Below are 16806 nucleotides of genomic sequence, written 5' to 3' on the forward strand. Positions count from 1 at the left end.
CCTTCTAATCTAACCCATGTATCTTCTGCGTACTCTGGACATGTCTCTGTGCTTTCATCCCTTTTAATCTAACCCATGTATCTTCTGTGTACTCTGGACATGTCTCTGTGCTTTCATCCCTTCTAATCTAACCCATGTATCTTCTGCGTACTCTGGACATGTCTCTGAGCCTTCATCCCTTCTAATCTAACCCATGTTTCTTCTGCGTACTCTGGACATGTCTCTGGGCCTTCATCCCTTCTAATCTAACCCATGTATCTTCTGCGTACTCTGGACATGTCTCTGGGCCTTCATCCCTTCTAATCTAACCCATGTATCTTCTGAGTACTCTGGACATGTCTCTGGGCCTTCATCCCTTCTAATCTAACCCATGTTTCTTCTGCGTACTGAGGACATGGACATGTCTCTGGGCCTCCATCCCTTCTAATCTAACCCATGTATCTTCTGTGTACTCTGGACATGTCTCTGGGCCTTCACCCCTTCTAATCTAACCCATGTATCTTCTGCCTACTCTCGACATGTCTCTGTGCTTTCATCCCTTCTAATCTAACCCATGTATCTTCTGTGTACTCTCGACATGTCTCTGTGCTTTCATCCCTTCTAATCTAACCCATGTATCTGCTGTGTTCCCTGGACATGTCTCTGGGCCTCCATGCCTTTTAATCTTACATTGCAAGGGAGAACTCTGTGAACACTGATGTAAATGAAGTGGACTCTGATATAAGGTGGTCTCTGGTGACCAGAGACCACCTTATATCAGAGTTCCTCCTTAGCTCATGCTCTGCAGTCTTTTCCTTTACATCTGAGTTCCCTTGTACTGTAAGGGGGAATCCCGTAGACTCTGATGTAAAGAGAAATGGCAGGAACTCTAATGTGGGAGGGGGGACTCTGGTGACCAGAGACCACCTTCCGCAGAGTGAATACACTAAGGTAAGTGGGGGGTTACTGATATAAGGGGAAACCTTTATATCAGTGCCCCCTTACATTTTTGTATTCACTACCCCCTGACATCAGTGACCCCCTCTCAGACTGGCCTGACGGCACTGTCACTGACCTCTCAGGTGCACCATGCAGGGCTCAGTTATATGGCTCCGAGTTGGTGCCTCTGGTTTTATTCTGTAGTCTCCACAGTCCATAAATGTCTGACTCTGCCCATAATACCCATCCCGGCGGCACTCTTAATCTTGATTCTTCTACAGACTTCCCCTCAGAGAATGCAGACATGATAAAAGACAAGAGATAGTCAGATATTGCAGCCAGGAGGTGGTTAGAGGCTGCGGACATGGCACAGGAGGCAGTCAGAATATGTGTACAGGATACAGGAGGTGGTCAGAATTTGCAGACATGTAGGGGGGAGCACACAGAGGGGTCAGTCATGTAGTGGGAGCACATCCATGTATTCATGTAGGGCAGCACACAGTGAGGTAAAGTCCTGACAAGAGCTGTCACAGGAGGGCCCTCACACAGGACACATGTCAGGCAGGGCGGTGAGGTTGGCACACACAGGGTGATCGGGCAGTGCGGTGAGGTTGGCACACACAGGGTGATCGGGCAGGGCGGTGAGGTTGGCACACAAAGGGTGATCAGGTTCCTGTTCTTAGTGGAGATGGGTTCCCTGTCCCCAGGAGAAATGGAATTCCTGTCCCCAGGTGAGATAGGATCCCAGTCCTCAGGTAGGAAAGGATCCCAGTCCCCAGGTGAGAAGGGGTCCCAGTCCCCAGGTGAGAAGTGGTCCCAGTCCCCAGATGAGAAGGGGTCCCAGTCCCCATGGGAGAAGGGGGTCTCTGTCCCCAGGGAAAATGGGTGTCCCAGTCCACAGGGGAGAAGAGGGGGTCCCTGTCCCCAGGTGAGTGGCTTAGAGGGTCCCAGTCCCCAGGGGAGATGGAGTGGTGTATGGGATGGTGTGGGAGATATGCCACTTGGTAACTTGGTCACTCACCATGACCAAGTCTGTAGGGCCCTTATTTATGGTCACCTGGGCTCCCTCCAGCAGCAGCACGGATGGGCAATCAGCATATTCCCCGGAGCACAGCTACGGCTTGACATGCTCTATCTAAAGCACACTTGTCAAAAGAACAAAGAGTAAACAGAGATAAACTGTATGTCATTTTAATAGATTGCAAGCTCTTGGGAACGGGATCTCTGATGGGCTTTCTTAAACTGCAGTGTAGGTCACTTACACATACATAGCTATTCAGGGCCCCGCCCCCCTCTCGAAGCACAAACCTTGGCCCTCCCGCTGGCACCGCTGTGTCAATCCAAGCTTCCCTGACAAATACACTGCTTATGCATGGCACTCGCCCCCTTTCTCTAGAGCAGTCTAGGGGTGTGTTGGGGCGGGGCTGGATGTGGTGTTGCCGCTGACGTTATTAGGCCAGTGGAGTTCTCCCTTATGTCAGTGTTCCCTGCGGAGTTCTCCCTTACGTCAGTGTTCTCTTTCCGCGCGCTCCCGTGGCTTCCCTCTCGTCGAAAAATGCATCCGACGAACTGCGCATTCCCAGTCGTTACACCACAGAGAGCGCGGCTGAATCTTACATTTAAGATTCTCTCCCTACACACGCTCCCTGTGGCTTGCCTCCCATCGGAAAATGCATATGATGAACTGCGCATGTGTAGTCGATACGTCACGCCAGCTGATCGGGAAATCAGCTGGAGTGATGTGACGTACTGCGCATGCGTAGTACGTAGGAGGCATTTTTTGACTGGAGGCAATAATCGACATTACACCGGTGTAGTGTTGATTATTGCCTCCCATTGAAAAATGCATACTACGTACTGAGCATGTGCAGTACATCACGTCACTCCAGCTGATTTGCCGATCAGCTGACGTGATGTATCGACTGCACACGCGCAGTTCGTTGGATTCCTTTTTCCAACGGGAGGCAAGCCACGGGGAGCGCGCAGGGGGTAAGAAAAGAAAGTGTCAGCATGTAGGAGCGGGGCTCGGGAAAAGCGATTGAAGCAATAGAAAAGTGATACATGAACAAGGCAGAGACAAGAGAGCAAAAGAGGAGATAATTAGAGCACATAAAATAGATGAAAAATTACAAGAAAGAACAGCAATAGAAAATAATCAAATATCAGAAAAGCAGAGACCCAAGCGACTCGCCAAGTATACCTACATTTTTTTGGTATATATTCCGACATACTTCATAATAGCCGCATGTGACAATTTTTTACTTCCATTGGCTTGCACAATAAACCATTTAGCTTTCGATATAACTCTAAGCTTTCATTGTGATATTAGCATAGGGTGCTCCACATAGGAGCGAGTCGATTGAGTCTCTGCATTTCTAATATTTGATTATTTATTTTAATTTTTTTCATTGACAGGCATTCTTATATATATTTTTCTAATTTTATTATTTAGATTTATTTTTATAGTTTTTTAATTTTATTTTTGTAATTTTATTTTTTTATTAATTATTTTTTATTATTATTTTATTTACATATATATATGTATTGTTTGTTTTTATTTGTATTTATTTTTTAATTATAATTTTTTTATTCCATTTTTTAATTTTTTATTTCATCTCATTTTATTTTATTGCCATTTTATTTATTTTTTTCTCCCCCCCCCTTTTTATTCTTTTTTTTCCTTTTTCCCTCTGTTTCTGCCATTACTGCCTTTTAGCAGTTCTTATTTTTATTATTTTTTTATTTTATTCTTTTAGCTGTATTTTTTATTTATTTATTTATTATTATTATTATTTACATTTATATATATATATATATATATATATATATATATTTTTTTTTTTTTTTAATTTTGTTTGTTTTTATTTGTATTTATTTTTTAATTATAATGTTTTTATTTCATTTTTTCATTTTTTATTTTATCTCATTGTATTTTATTTCCATTTTATTTATTTTTTTCACCCCCCCCCCCCCCCCTTTTCCATTTTTTCCTTTTTCCCGCTGTTTCTGCCATTTCTCCCTTTTACCAGTTCTCTCCTTTCTATTGCTGTTCTTTCTTGTATTTTTTTCATATATTGTATGTGCTCTAATTATCTTCTTTTTTGCTGTATTGTCTTATTGTTGTTCTTTCTTGTAATTTTTTCATATATTTTATGTGCTCTAATTATCTTCTCTTTTGCTGTCTTGTCTCTGCCTTGTGATCACTTTTGCTTTTCCCGAGCCTCGCTCCTACACTGACACTCTTTTCTCTACCTCCGCGCGCTCCCCGTGTCCCGTTGGAAAATGCCTCCTACGTACTGCGCATGTGCAGTCGATGCACCAAGCCAGCTGATCGGGAAATCAGCTGGCGTGACGCACTGCGCATGCGCAGTATGTAGGAGGCATTATTCGACAGGAGGCACTCATCGACGCTACACCAGCTACTTTTTTTGACAGCTGTGAGCATGGGAACGGCTCTGCACTTTCTACATGAATCATGGAAATGCTGAATTAAGATTGCGTGGGGGGTCGAATCGAGATCACGTCTTTTAACGGTTAATCATGCAGCTCTAGTGGATAGGATCGGATCAGATGTTGGTGGGTGGTAGCGGATACATGTCTGTTGACACCCACCGCACCATAGAGGAAACTGGAGGGTTCGATTGGGTCTGCCTAAAAAAGCTCAGTGTGAAAATATATTTTCCTTGACCCTTGCTTATTATATTCACTATGGAACCTAAAGGGTTAATCCTCCGCATTGTGTAAAAAAGGCCGTTTGATCGTGTCTTCTCTGATCCTTCCCTTCTTTTACTGTCCCAAATCCATCTTCTGATATCACAGAGCCCTAGGAGGCACACTGCACATTCTCAGTGTGTGTGTTGCTAGAGAGTTTTTTTTTTTGGGGGGGGGGGGGGGGGGGTGTTGCATGTAATCAGCACACGGCCAATCAGCACTGCCCAGACAGAAAATTAGGGGTCATGCAGCCTCATAGGACAATCAGGAGGAGAATGAAAACTCCTCCTACAAGCTTTAACCAGACACTGATAGAAGTCACAAGCTATATACTGCTGATGAGAAAAGGTGTTTATAATTTTATATTTATAAAAATAATTGCATTTCCATGTTCTGCGTACTGTGGGAGACCAGATATAGTGAATGCAGGGTCCTGGGTTTAGTAACACTTTAATGGATCCAAGTTGCACCAAAAGTAGCGCAGGCACCGTTGCACTGATCTGAACAGGCGCCATGGAAAAGAATGGCTGAGACTTGTCATGTCCAAAGTTGCATGACAAGTCGCACACGTGTGAATGGAGCCTAATATGTAAATGTCTATTTTAGCTCATATGTATTTTGATGCTGTGGTCATAATTTGATTTCTTGCTGGCTTCCGTACACTCCGGCAGGCAATACTTGGATCAATCGTGGGTTTATTAGCAATTTAGTGTGGAAAAAAACACCATATTTACTAAGGGTGATATCCTAAAATACCTGCCTATTACTTTCAGCCAGGTTTGATAAGCACATGCCTAAAATCAAATTATCATTCCTTCTATCATATTTTCTTTTAGACTGCGCAATCAGTGCTTGCAGAACAGATTCCTCAGTTAATATCGAATTCCTAAGGTCCAAGGATCGAGCCAACCATTTATTTAAGCAGGGTTATAGTGTTAGTGTGAAATCTGATCTTATTGCATCACCAAAGAAGGAAAGTACCAGTCTGCCATTAATTTTTGGTTACCCAATCACAGGAGTGCTGCATTCATATGCAATTAGCCAGCCCCACAAGGCAGAACAATGTTAACGTAGAGCTTTTAGAGGAAATAGACAGCAGAAAAGCCTGACAAACATCCTTCCCATACAGCGAGGAAAAAAAGACAATGACACCTGGAACACACAGCTAGTGCAAAATGAAGGGCTATGGTAAGCTTTATGTCAATGCGTGGAAATCATTTCAGCCCATGCAATTTATCCTCTTTGTATTTGCTATGGAACTTGTGCTTTTGTTCCTCTACAATCCCAGCCAATTGAATGAGCAGCCCAGCTCACAAAGAATTCAGTTTTCCCATGATGTGTCTGCATTGGAGGTAACCTGTGACATACTGGCCGCAAAGGGAAAATCTTTCATGTGGAGAAATTTTTTACCAACGTCCATTAAGAAACTGAAATGTGTGGATGGGTACAAAACGCAAAACCATTTCATCACAGCTCCTCTGTCGGTGGAAGAAGCAGATTTTCCTTTAGCCTATATAATTGTATTGCATAAAGAATTTGACACGTTCGAGCGACTGTTCAGGGCCATCTATATGCCGCAAAACATATACTGCATCCATGTGGATGAGAAGGTGAGTGCGGATTACTTGCAGGCGGTAAGAGATTTAGTGAATTGCTTTCCTAATGCTTTTCTCGCCTTGAAAATGGAGCCTGTGGTGTATGCCGGGATATCGAGACTCCAGGCGGATCTGAACTGCATGAAAGATCTGCTGAAATCAAAGGTGCAATGGAAATATGTGATCAATGTGTGTGGACAGGATTTCCCTTTAAAGACAAATAAGGAGATCATTGAGCATTTGAAAAAATTTAAAGGGAAAAATATCACGCCTGGGGTGCTGCCCCCCGGTCATGCCATCCCTCGGACTAAATATGTCCACCGTGAGGATATTGTACATTCCAAAATGAAAAGGACTCATACCTTGAAACCCCCTCCTCCGCACAACATCACTATATATTTTGGCACGGCGTATGTTGCGCTGACAAGGGAGTTTACTAAGTTCATCCTGGAAGACCAGAGAGCTGTAGATCTACTGAAATGGTCTAAGGACACTTACAGCCCCGACGAACACTACTGGGTGACACTGAATAGAATTCCAGGTAAGTGTATTCAAATTCTATGTGGTATTGCTAATACAAACATTTAATTGGCATCTAAAAGGTTAAGTTTTGCTAATTTACTATTCGATTTCTTTTTTTTTTTTTTTTTTTTTCGCGTCACATGCCTCTTAATACAAAAATGCTAGCGAGAACAGAAAAATGGAGCTGCTATAAAAGCCAACAGCACCAATAGTACACACTGTATTATCAAAGTAATTGAGGAAAAAATTAGAAAATAAAGCAGCTCATAGAATCTATCTCAAACATTTTGCCAAGGGTTTCACCACGGTAAAAAGGTTGAGAAACACTGTCATAGATGATTCTCTTCTTTTCGTTCAAGCAGTGGGTTAATGAAAAACTGATTCCCTCATCCATACATTAACTATGAGGGTGCAGGTACCTAGTTTTGTTAGGTACCCACTCCCACTGCCAGTAGGATCGCCTAGGCGATTTCACCTGGAAGTTCGGTTCCCCCCCTCCCCGCCCGTAGCCTCCTCAGACATGTCACAGGTCCCAACAGGCTGCAGGACCATTCACAGCTGTGAAACCACCAGGAGTTACTAAACAGGCTGGCACCAGGGACCCAAAGATCGGCAAAGAGACGGCCTGAGTAAGGACAGCGCTGGATCCCTAGACAGGTAAGTGTCCATTTATTAAAAACCAGCAGCTACAGTATTTGTAGCTTCTGACTTTTATTTAGTTTTTTAAAAAGTCTGAAGGACCTCTTTAACCGTTTCAAGACTGGGCACTTTCACCCCCCTTCCTGCCCAGGCCAATTTTCAGTTTTCAGTGCTGTCACACTTGCGCGGTCATGCAATGCTGTACACAAATTCAATTTTTAGCTTTTTTTTCCCACAAATTTAGCTTTTTTCTGGTGGTATATAATCGCCACTGGGTTTTTTATTTTCTGCTAAAAAAACAAAAATACCAAAAATTTTGAATGAAAAAATTTTTTTATAAGTTTCTGTTAGACAATTTTGTAAATAAGTAATTTTTCTCCTTCACGAATGTGCGCTGATGAGGCGGGACTGATAGGCTGCACGGATGGGCACTGATTAGGTGGCACTGGTGAGGAGGCACTAATATGCCACACTGATGAGGCGGCACTGATGGGTACTGATAGGTGGCACTGATAGGTGGCACTAATGGGCACGCATAGGTTGCACTGATGGACACTGATGAGCAGGCACTGAAAGGCAGCACTGATTGGTGTCACTGATGGGCATTGATTGGTGTCACTGATGGGCACAGACTGACATGACTTGCTGGGCACTATTGGGGCTGAGCTGTAATCAGGGCACTGATAATCAGTGCCCTGATTACCTGTACAGTCTCCCCTGCAAAGAGATGCTGCTTATTGGCTCTCCATACCTCACATCCTGTCAGTGTGAGGCGAGGAGAGCCGATAAATGGTACTTCTGCATGTACATATGATCAGCTGTAATTGGACACAGCTGATCACATGGTAAAGAGCCGCCTCACCGCCTTTTTCTCAAGAGTGGGTGAGCGAGAGCGTTGTCATTGGGGCAACGTCATATGACGTTGCCCCAGAACGAGAGGAGACCCTGCCCACCATCATTTTACTATACGACAGGCCGGAGGTAGTTAAAGTGATATTAAAGGCAGATTTTTAAAAAATAACAAACATGTCATACTTACCTGTTCTATGCAGTGGTTTTGCACAGAGCAGCCCAGAGCCTCCTCTTCTCAGGTTGCTCCTGGCCCCTCCCTACTGTTGAGTGTCCCCATAGCACGTAGCTTGCTTTGGGGGCCCCAGAGCAGGCTCGCTCCTGAGCTACTGCTCTGTGTATCCATTCTCACACAGAGCGCGGCCTAACTTGATCTCTTCTCATTGGCTCACTGGCTGTGATCGACAGTAGCGGGAGCCAATGAAGAGGAAGTGTCCCGCGAGACATGCTGCTCTCGTGCACATTGCTGGATTGAGATGGGGCTGCTGCACAGCACACAGAAGGTTTTATACCTTCATGCAAAGAAGGTAAAGAACCTTGCGCCTTTACAGCCACTTTAGGGTTTTTAGGACATGGTAGCCGTATTTGTATAGGTCCTCAGTGAATCAACACTATTAAGTTTATCTGGAAAACTTAAACACTTAATTTTATTTATAGGAAATAAATTGTAAAAGTAATGTGGAGAATAGCAATGTGAAGTTGTAACCCCTAGCGTACCTAAAGTAAGGAAATCTGAACTGGTTGGTTGATCTGAGTCACTAAAGCTAGTGTTGCATATATGGGTAATAAACTCTACGGTGCAAAGGCCGGGTGGGTGAAATTAGGGTACAGTAAAAAAATTATAGCTGCAATGAAATAGAGGACACTCTGAGGGAATAAGGAAGTAACTGACAGAACAATCATACAGTATAGAGAACACACACAAACTGTTCAGGTATGCTACGGAAGGATTCTGATTCACATTCCAATGACAGTGAAAAAATAACGTGCTCTGTATACAGGGGTTATATTCCTATTAATTTACATTGACAGTCACGTAACTTGTTTGATTATACTGTGGTTGCTATTACTTGTCACAAAACCATAAAACCATAAACATCAATTGTGCAACACATATGAGGAATAATCATGTGTCAGATTGAAAGTAATAATTCTAGGGTCATAATTCAGGGTTAAAGTAGAACTATAGGCAACACTTTTTTTTTCATATTGGATAGAATAAGGGAAGGTTATAACTCCTGTCAGATATTTTTACACCATCAGTGTCCCATTGCAGATACTTCCCTTCACTTCCTGTCTCATAGCCAAACAGGAAGTGAGAGGAAATCCCTGCAAATTATAGGAATTTCTTGGGGACCCCCAGGTCACTAGAACTAGTGTCCCCATTGGAAGATTTCCCCTTTATTACTTTTCTGGGGACGACCCAAGGTTTGTGATTTTCTTATACTTTCACTTTTAATGATAATGGTAAACAGGACAAACAGGGAGGGGGAATCTCCTTAACATGGTCACAGACTGCAATAAAAACTGAGAGGGTATCTTGTCACTTTGTATTATTTTGATGCATACCATTAAATAAAGAATAAAAAAAAAAGAAAAAGAAACTGAAAGGGGTTCTAATCTACCTTCACGCTATTCAAACTAAAAAAAAAAAGTTTTCCCTTTAGTTATACTTTAACTGTAAACTGATAAACTATAAAGACATTTAAAGGGTTGCCTATAGAGTAGGGTGACCACATTTCCAAACTGCCGTTCAGGGACACCCCCCCTGCCCCCCTTCCCAAAAAAAGATGGGGGGGGTTGGGGGAATGTAGTCTTGGGGTTGATGGGGAATTCGGCGGCAGGGGTGATTTGTTGGATGAATGGCTGGTGTTGTACTACATTGTAATATATAATGAAATTGTTCAACTCACCATAATGCAGAATCAGTGGGGACCCTGAGCTTGTCACTTGCCACCTGATGCAGTGTGCCACTTGCCACAGTTGCCTGCCACTAGATGCAGCTTGTTACTTGCCACTGTCGCCTGCCCCCAGATGCAGCTTGTCACTTGCCACCAGATGCAGCGTGTCACTTGCCACCAGATGCAGTGTGCCACTTGCCACAGTTGCCTGCCACTAGATGCAGCTTGTTACTTACCACTGTCGCCTGCCCCAAGATGCAGCTTGTCATTTGCCACCATTGCCTGCTGCCAGATGCAGCGTGTCACTTGCCACCAGATGCAGTGTGCCAATTGTAACACATTGCCTGCCACCAGATGCAGCATTTCACTTGCCACCATTGCCTGATGCCAGATGCAGTGTGCCACTTTTCACCTGTAGCCTGCTACCAGATGCAGTGTGCCACTTGTCACCTATAGCCTGCCAGCAGTCTGATACACCGGAGCCCCGGGAAAGTGAATGCCCCTCCCACCGCTGGCTGCTGATGTTACTTTTCCCATGCTGGGGCGGGGGGTTGTCACATCTTCAGCTCTGAGGGGTTCATGCTGGGACCTGTAGTCCTTCACTTTTGGGGGGTCACAGCATGAACCCCTGGTATCTAAGGATGTGATCCCCCCCAAATTGAAGGACTGCAGGTCCCAGCATGGACCCCTGAGAATTAAGTGTGTGACCCCATAGATTTCACATGCTAATGCTGGGACCTGTAGTTCTTCACTGATTGGGGGAATCACATCTCAAGTTCTGAGGGGTTCATGCTGGGACCTGTAGTCCTTCACTTTTAGGGGGGTCACATCCCAGCATGAACCCTGTCCTGATATCTAAGGATGTGTCCTCTTTCCATCCCTCTGAGGGTGTCATCTCATCTGTCAGTGTCCTCTCCTCTTCTGCAGACCCCTTATCTGCCTACAGTCCTCTTATCAGTGCTAGCTCCAAGCTGACACACACTTGGAGCTCCTGTGAAGTGCTGACAGTTCAGCACAGAATGCTGGCTGCTGGGGGAGAGCTGACTGAGCATTTTAAAGCGGGGGTCGACCTATCTATCGTTTTTTTTTTTTTGGAGTTCATTCACAAACTTTTCTTCTCATGATTATCTACTCACATGTTCTGTGTAATAAGTCCGCCTGTGTCCGATTTCGTTGTAAAGAATAACTTATAAAATTCACTGAAGGCGGTTTCCATCTTCATTGTGGGCATTTGAAGCCCACAAGCATGTATTTCCTGGATGCGGTGAATGCTGTGCTCCCAGCATTCACCGAGATGTTGTGATGACGCTGTTGCACAATGCATGCTGGGAAGCCTGAGACTAGCTCCCAGGGGACTGTGGGAGGTCTGGGAGAGGCTAGAAACACGCCTACTCCCATGGGAGGAAAACCAGGAAGTGCTAAGAAGATTAGAAAAAAAAAGGTAATTACGGCGATTTAAATTTTTTTACACAGCATGTCAGCATCTAGGCAAGGAAGAGAATGCATAGAGATAATGTTCAAAATTTGGGTGGAACCCCACTTTAACCCTGATCTGTTCATGGTGAGTGCTTTGGATTCACTTGGCTTTCTACAAAACTCATCTCTCCTTCGTGCACTTCTGCATGCTGCTGGATAAACGATGCAGGGAGGAGGTGGGTGGAGCTAATCAGTAGGCGCAGAGGAGGTTGTTAAATCTTCCCGCTGTGAATGCTGGGGCTCTGTCTCTTTCCTCCTCATGACGTCTTTGGTTGCTAGATGCGAGGCGGGCAATGGCGAGCAACCATTTGGGCACTGAGCCAGCGGCTCATGTAAAAGGGGTCTCACCAGCCAGGGGTCCACCACAGGCTGTCAGTGAGTGACAGCAGCGATGTGAGGGATATTTTAGAGAGCATAAGAACGGTCCAGGGTCGGGGGGCAATTCCGGGACACTGAGGGTGCCTGGGACAGACCTGCTAATTGCAGGATTGTCCCGGGCAATCCGGGACACGTGGGCACCCTACTATGGAGATTTTTGGATACCATAATTTTTGATTTGATTGCACGGGTAGACACAATTTTAAGGCTTGACACCTTTGTATTGCTTACTCAATGCAGCTCAATCTTTTATATTTTACCAAAAATGAAGGAGTATAATATTGTGTTTGTTTGCACTAAAATTCATTTTAGTTTATTTTCTCCTAAAAATATGCAACTGATAATTGCAACTACAACCATTTTATTCTCCAGGATCTCTGCTTTCAGAAATGATTTACTTTTGGGGGTTTAAAGTCATTTCTAGCAAAAAATGCAGATTTTACCATGTGTGCAAAAAATTTTAAACTTGCCCTGGTTAGCAAGTGGTTAATCGACTTTAGTCTAAGTTAGGGAATAAACTTTAGTCAAAGTCAGAGAATAATCTGAAATAGAGGACTTCATCACTCTGAGGGAACAGGGGTGTAATCGACAGGAAGTTCCCACCAGAAACAAGTAACCAAGTTCCCCTTTTCACTTACTGTGCAACAAGTGCTCTGAGAAATGTGCACTCTCTCTAAATACAGATTTTTTTTGTTGCAGGGTGTTATTACTAAAAATATAATCTTTACATACTTTACAATAGCTCCTCTTGAATGCATTCAATACTATGTATTTTAATTGTTTTTTTTAGCAATTTACAAAATCCAAAGTGAATCAAACTTTGGTGTAACTACCCTTTGGCTTCATACCAGCATCAGTTCTTACACTTTGTTGCACACATTGTACACTTGCACAAAGTCAGGAATTTTATAGAATTCGAGTCAGGTGTATGATTAACCCATTATACCAAACAGGTGCTAATCATAATTAACCGAAACAGAAACAGCTGTGTTGGAGGCTAAGTGAGGAACAGCCAAACTCTGCTACTAAGGGGAGGCTGTGGAAGACAGTTTCCTGTCACAGGCCATACACCATGGCACAGCAACAAGACACGAGGTAGTTGTACTGCATCAGCAAGGTTTCTACCAGGCAAAGATTTCAGAGCAGACTGGGGTTTCAAGATATGCTGTTCCAGCAGTACCATCAATTGCAGAACTGGTGAAAACCTGTGGGACCCAGGTACACCCATCTACTGCCTAGAGAAGTCTGGCCAATAGTAGTCTTCATGGATGAATTGCAGCCAAGAAGCCATACATCTGACACAGAAACAAGGCTAATCAACTCAACTATGCTTGAAAACATGGGAACTGGGGTGCAGAAAACAGGTGCTCTGGACTGATGAGTCAAAATTTGAAATATTTGGCTGTAACAAGAGGCAGTTTGATCACTGAATGGCTGGAGAGTGGTACAGTAATTAGTGTCAGCAGGCAACAATGAAGCATGGTGGAGGTTTCTTGCAAGTTCGGGGCTGTATTTTTGCAAATGGAGTTGGAGATTTGGTTAGGGTCAATGGTGTCCTCAATGAGAAAATCACGCAGATACTTATCCATCATGTCACACCATCAGGGAGGTGTGTGATTGGCCCCAAATTTATTCTGCAGCAGGCCAACAACCCCAAACATACAGCCATTGTCATTAACAACAATCTTCAGCAGAAAGAAGAACAAGGAGTCCTGGAAGTGATGGTTTAGCCCCCACAGAGCCCTGAACACAACATCATCAAGTCTGTCTGGGATTACATGAAGAGACAGAAGGATTTGAGGCAGCCTACATCCACAGAAGATCTGTGGTTAGTTCTCCAAGATGTCTGAAACAACCTACCCGCTGAGTTCCTTCAAAAACTGTGTACAAGAGTACCTAGAAGAATTGATGCTGGTTTGAAGGCAAATGATGGTCACACCAAATACTGATTTGATTTGGATTCCTCTTATGTTCAATTACTTTCTATTTTGTTAATTGATAAAAAATAAACTACTAAACACTTCTATTTCTGAAAGCATTCTTTACAGCATTTTTTACACCTACCTCAAACTTTTGCACAGTAGTGTATGTGGCACCCTCTGTGCATGTGTATGGCCATTGGTGTGACTAAGATAAGATGTGCTTATTTTTTCTTGAGTGAACATTTGCAGGTACCTAATGGTGTGTGTGTGTATCTACAGTGTGTGTGTGTGTATACAGTGCCCTGCAAAAGTATTCACCCCCCTTTGCATTTTCTGTGTTTTGTTGCCTCACAACCTGGAATTAACATAGATTGTTTGAGGATTTGCATCATTTAATTTACAGAACATTCCCACAACTTTGAAGATGTTTTTTTTTATTGTGAAGCAAACAACAAATAGGACAAAATAACAGAAAAAGTCAATGTGCATTAGTATTCACCCCCCTAAAGTCAATACCTAGTAGAGCCACCTTTTGCGGCTATCAAAGCTCCAAGTCTCTTTGGATAAGTCTCTGAGCTTGCCACATCTTACCACTGTGATTTTTGCCCATTCCTCCCTGCAAAACTGCTCCAGCTCCAAGTTGGATGGTTTTGCGCTTGCGAACAGCAATCTTTAAGTCTGACCACAGATTTTCTATTAGATTGAGTTCTGGGCTTTGACTAGGTCATTCCAACACATTTACATGTTTCCCTTAACCACTTCCCACCCAAGGACCTCATATGACGTCCTGGACTTTCAGTGGGAATATCTGAATGATGCCTGCAGCTACAGGCATCATTCAGATATCCTTGTTTTCCGCCGGTGATTCTGTGCGCCATAAGAATGATCATAGCGGCAGTTCCACTGCTTGATCGTTCTTACAGGCGACAGGAGGGGACATCCCCCCTCCCGCTGCCATCCGGTGCTTCTTCGGGCTCTCCTGTGCCATCGGGGACCCAGAGAAAGAATCGTCCGCCGCCGGATGACAAGCATAGAGATTTCGTCTGGACCACGGTTGTAAACAAAGCCGCGATCGCGGCTGGTAAGCATGAGATCATGGATTTTTTTTCCGATCTCATGCTTTCCAGCCTGGAGGAGAGATGCGGGGTCTTATTGACCCTGCATCTCTCTATAAAGAGGACCTGTCACGAATGATTCCTATTATAAGGGATGTTTACATTCCTTGTTATAGGAATAAAAGTGATTAGAAAAAAAAACATTGTAAAAGAAAGTAAAAGTAAAAAAAAAAGTAAAATAAAAAAAAAAAAAAAATTTAAAACGCCCCTGTCCCTGGTAGCTCGCGATCAGGATCGAACGCACGCATTAGTCCCGCCCACATATGTAAACGCCGTTCAAACCACACATGTGAGGTATCGCAGCATGCGTTAAAGCGCGAGCAACAATTCTAGCACTAGACCTCCTCTGTAACTCTAAACATGTAACCTGTAAAAAATTTTAAACCATCGCCTATGGAGATTTTTAAGTACTGAAGTTTGGCGTCATTCTATGAGTGTACGCAATTTTAAAGTGTGACATGTTGGGTATCTATTTACTCGGCGTAACATCATCTTTCACATTATATAAAAAAAAATTGGGCTAACTCTACTGTTTTATTTTTTAAATCATGAAACTGTTTTTTTTTCCAAAAAAAAACACGTTTGAAAAATTGTTGCGCAAATACCGTGCAAGATAAAAAGTTGCAATGACCGCCATTTTATTCCCTAGGGTGTCTGCTAAAAAATATATAATGTTTGGGGGTTCTGAGTAATTTTCTAGCAAAAAAATTATGATTTTTACATGTAGGAGAGGAGTGCCAGAATAGGCCTGGTTTAGAAGTGGTTAAACCCCTCAAGTGGTGCTTTAGCAGTATGTTTGGGGTCATTGTCCTGCTGGAAGGCGAACCTCCGTCCTAGCCTCAAATCACACACAGAGTGGTACAGGTTTTGCTCAAGAATATCCCTGTATTTAGCAACATCCATCTTTCCCTCAACTCTAACCAGTTTCCTAGTCTCGAATGCTAAAAAACATCCCCACAGCAAGATGCTGCCACCGCCATGTTTCACTGTGGGGATGGTGTTCTTTGGGTGATGTGATGTGTTGGGTTTGCGCCTGACATAGCGTTTTCCTTGATGGCCAAAAAGTTCAATTTTAGTCCCATCAGACCAGAGCACCTTCCTCCATACATTTTGGGAGTCTCCCACATGCCTTTTCGCAAACTCAAAACATGCCATTTTGTTTTTTGCTGAAAGTAATGGTTTTTTTCTGGCCACTCTGTCATAAAGCCCAACACTATGGAGCCTACGGCTTATTGTTGTCCTATGTACAGATACTCCAGTCTCTGCTGTGGAACTCTGCAGCTCCTCCACGGTTACCTTAGGTCTTTGTGCTGCCTCTCTGATTAATGCCCTCCTTGGCTGGTCTGTGAGTTTTGGTGTGCGGCCATCTCTTGGCAGGTTTGCTGTTGTGCCATGTTCTTTCCATTTGGTTTTGATAGATTTGACGGTGCTCCTAGGGATCATCAAAGATTTGGATATTTTTCTATAACCTAATCCTGACTTGTAATTCTCAACAACGTTGTCCCTTACTTGTTTGGAGAGTTCCTTGGTCTTCATGGCAGTGTTTGGTTAGTGGTGCCTCTTGCTTAGGTGTTGCAGCCTCTGGGTCCTTTCAAAAAGGTGTGTATATGTAATGACAGATCACGTGACACTTAGATTGCACACAGGTGGACATCATTTCACTAATTATGTGACTTCTGAAGGTAATTGGTTGCACCAGAGCTTTTTATGGGCTTCATAACAAAGGGGGTGAATACATACGCACATGCCAATTATCAGTTTTTTATTTCTGAAAAATAGT

The 16806-nt window shown here is 43.5% G+C and overlaps 1 protein-coding gene across 1 annotated transcript in view; it reads left to right on the forward strand.

Moving 5' to 3' along the window:
* The first annotated feature begins 5586 nt into the window (after nucleotides 1-5586).
* The window catches only part of LOC141144920 (N-acetyllactosaminide beta-1,6-N-acetylglucosaminyl-transferase-like), a 138088-nt gene continuing 126868 nt past the window's right edge, over nucleotides 5587-16806 (forward strand). Inside the window, exon 1 of the mRNA XM_073631040.1 lies at nucleotides 5587-6765. Within this exon, the coding sequence (XP_073487141.1) occupies nucleotides 5805-6765 (961 nt within the window). The 5' untranslated portion in view covers nucleotides 5587-5804. The remainder of the gene's footprint in view (nucleotides 6766-16806) is intronic.

The sequence above is a fragment of the Aquarana catesbeiana genome, linkage group LG05, assembly GCF_042186555.1.
Source record: "Aquarana catesbeiana isolate 2022-GZ linkage group LG05, ASM4218655v1, whole genome shotgun sequence".
Taxonomy (NCBI): domain Eukaryota; kingdom Metazoa; phylum Chordata; class Amphibia; order Anura; family Ranidae; genus Aquarana; species Aquarana catesbeiana.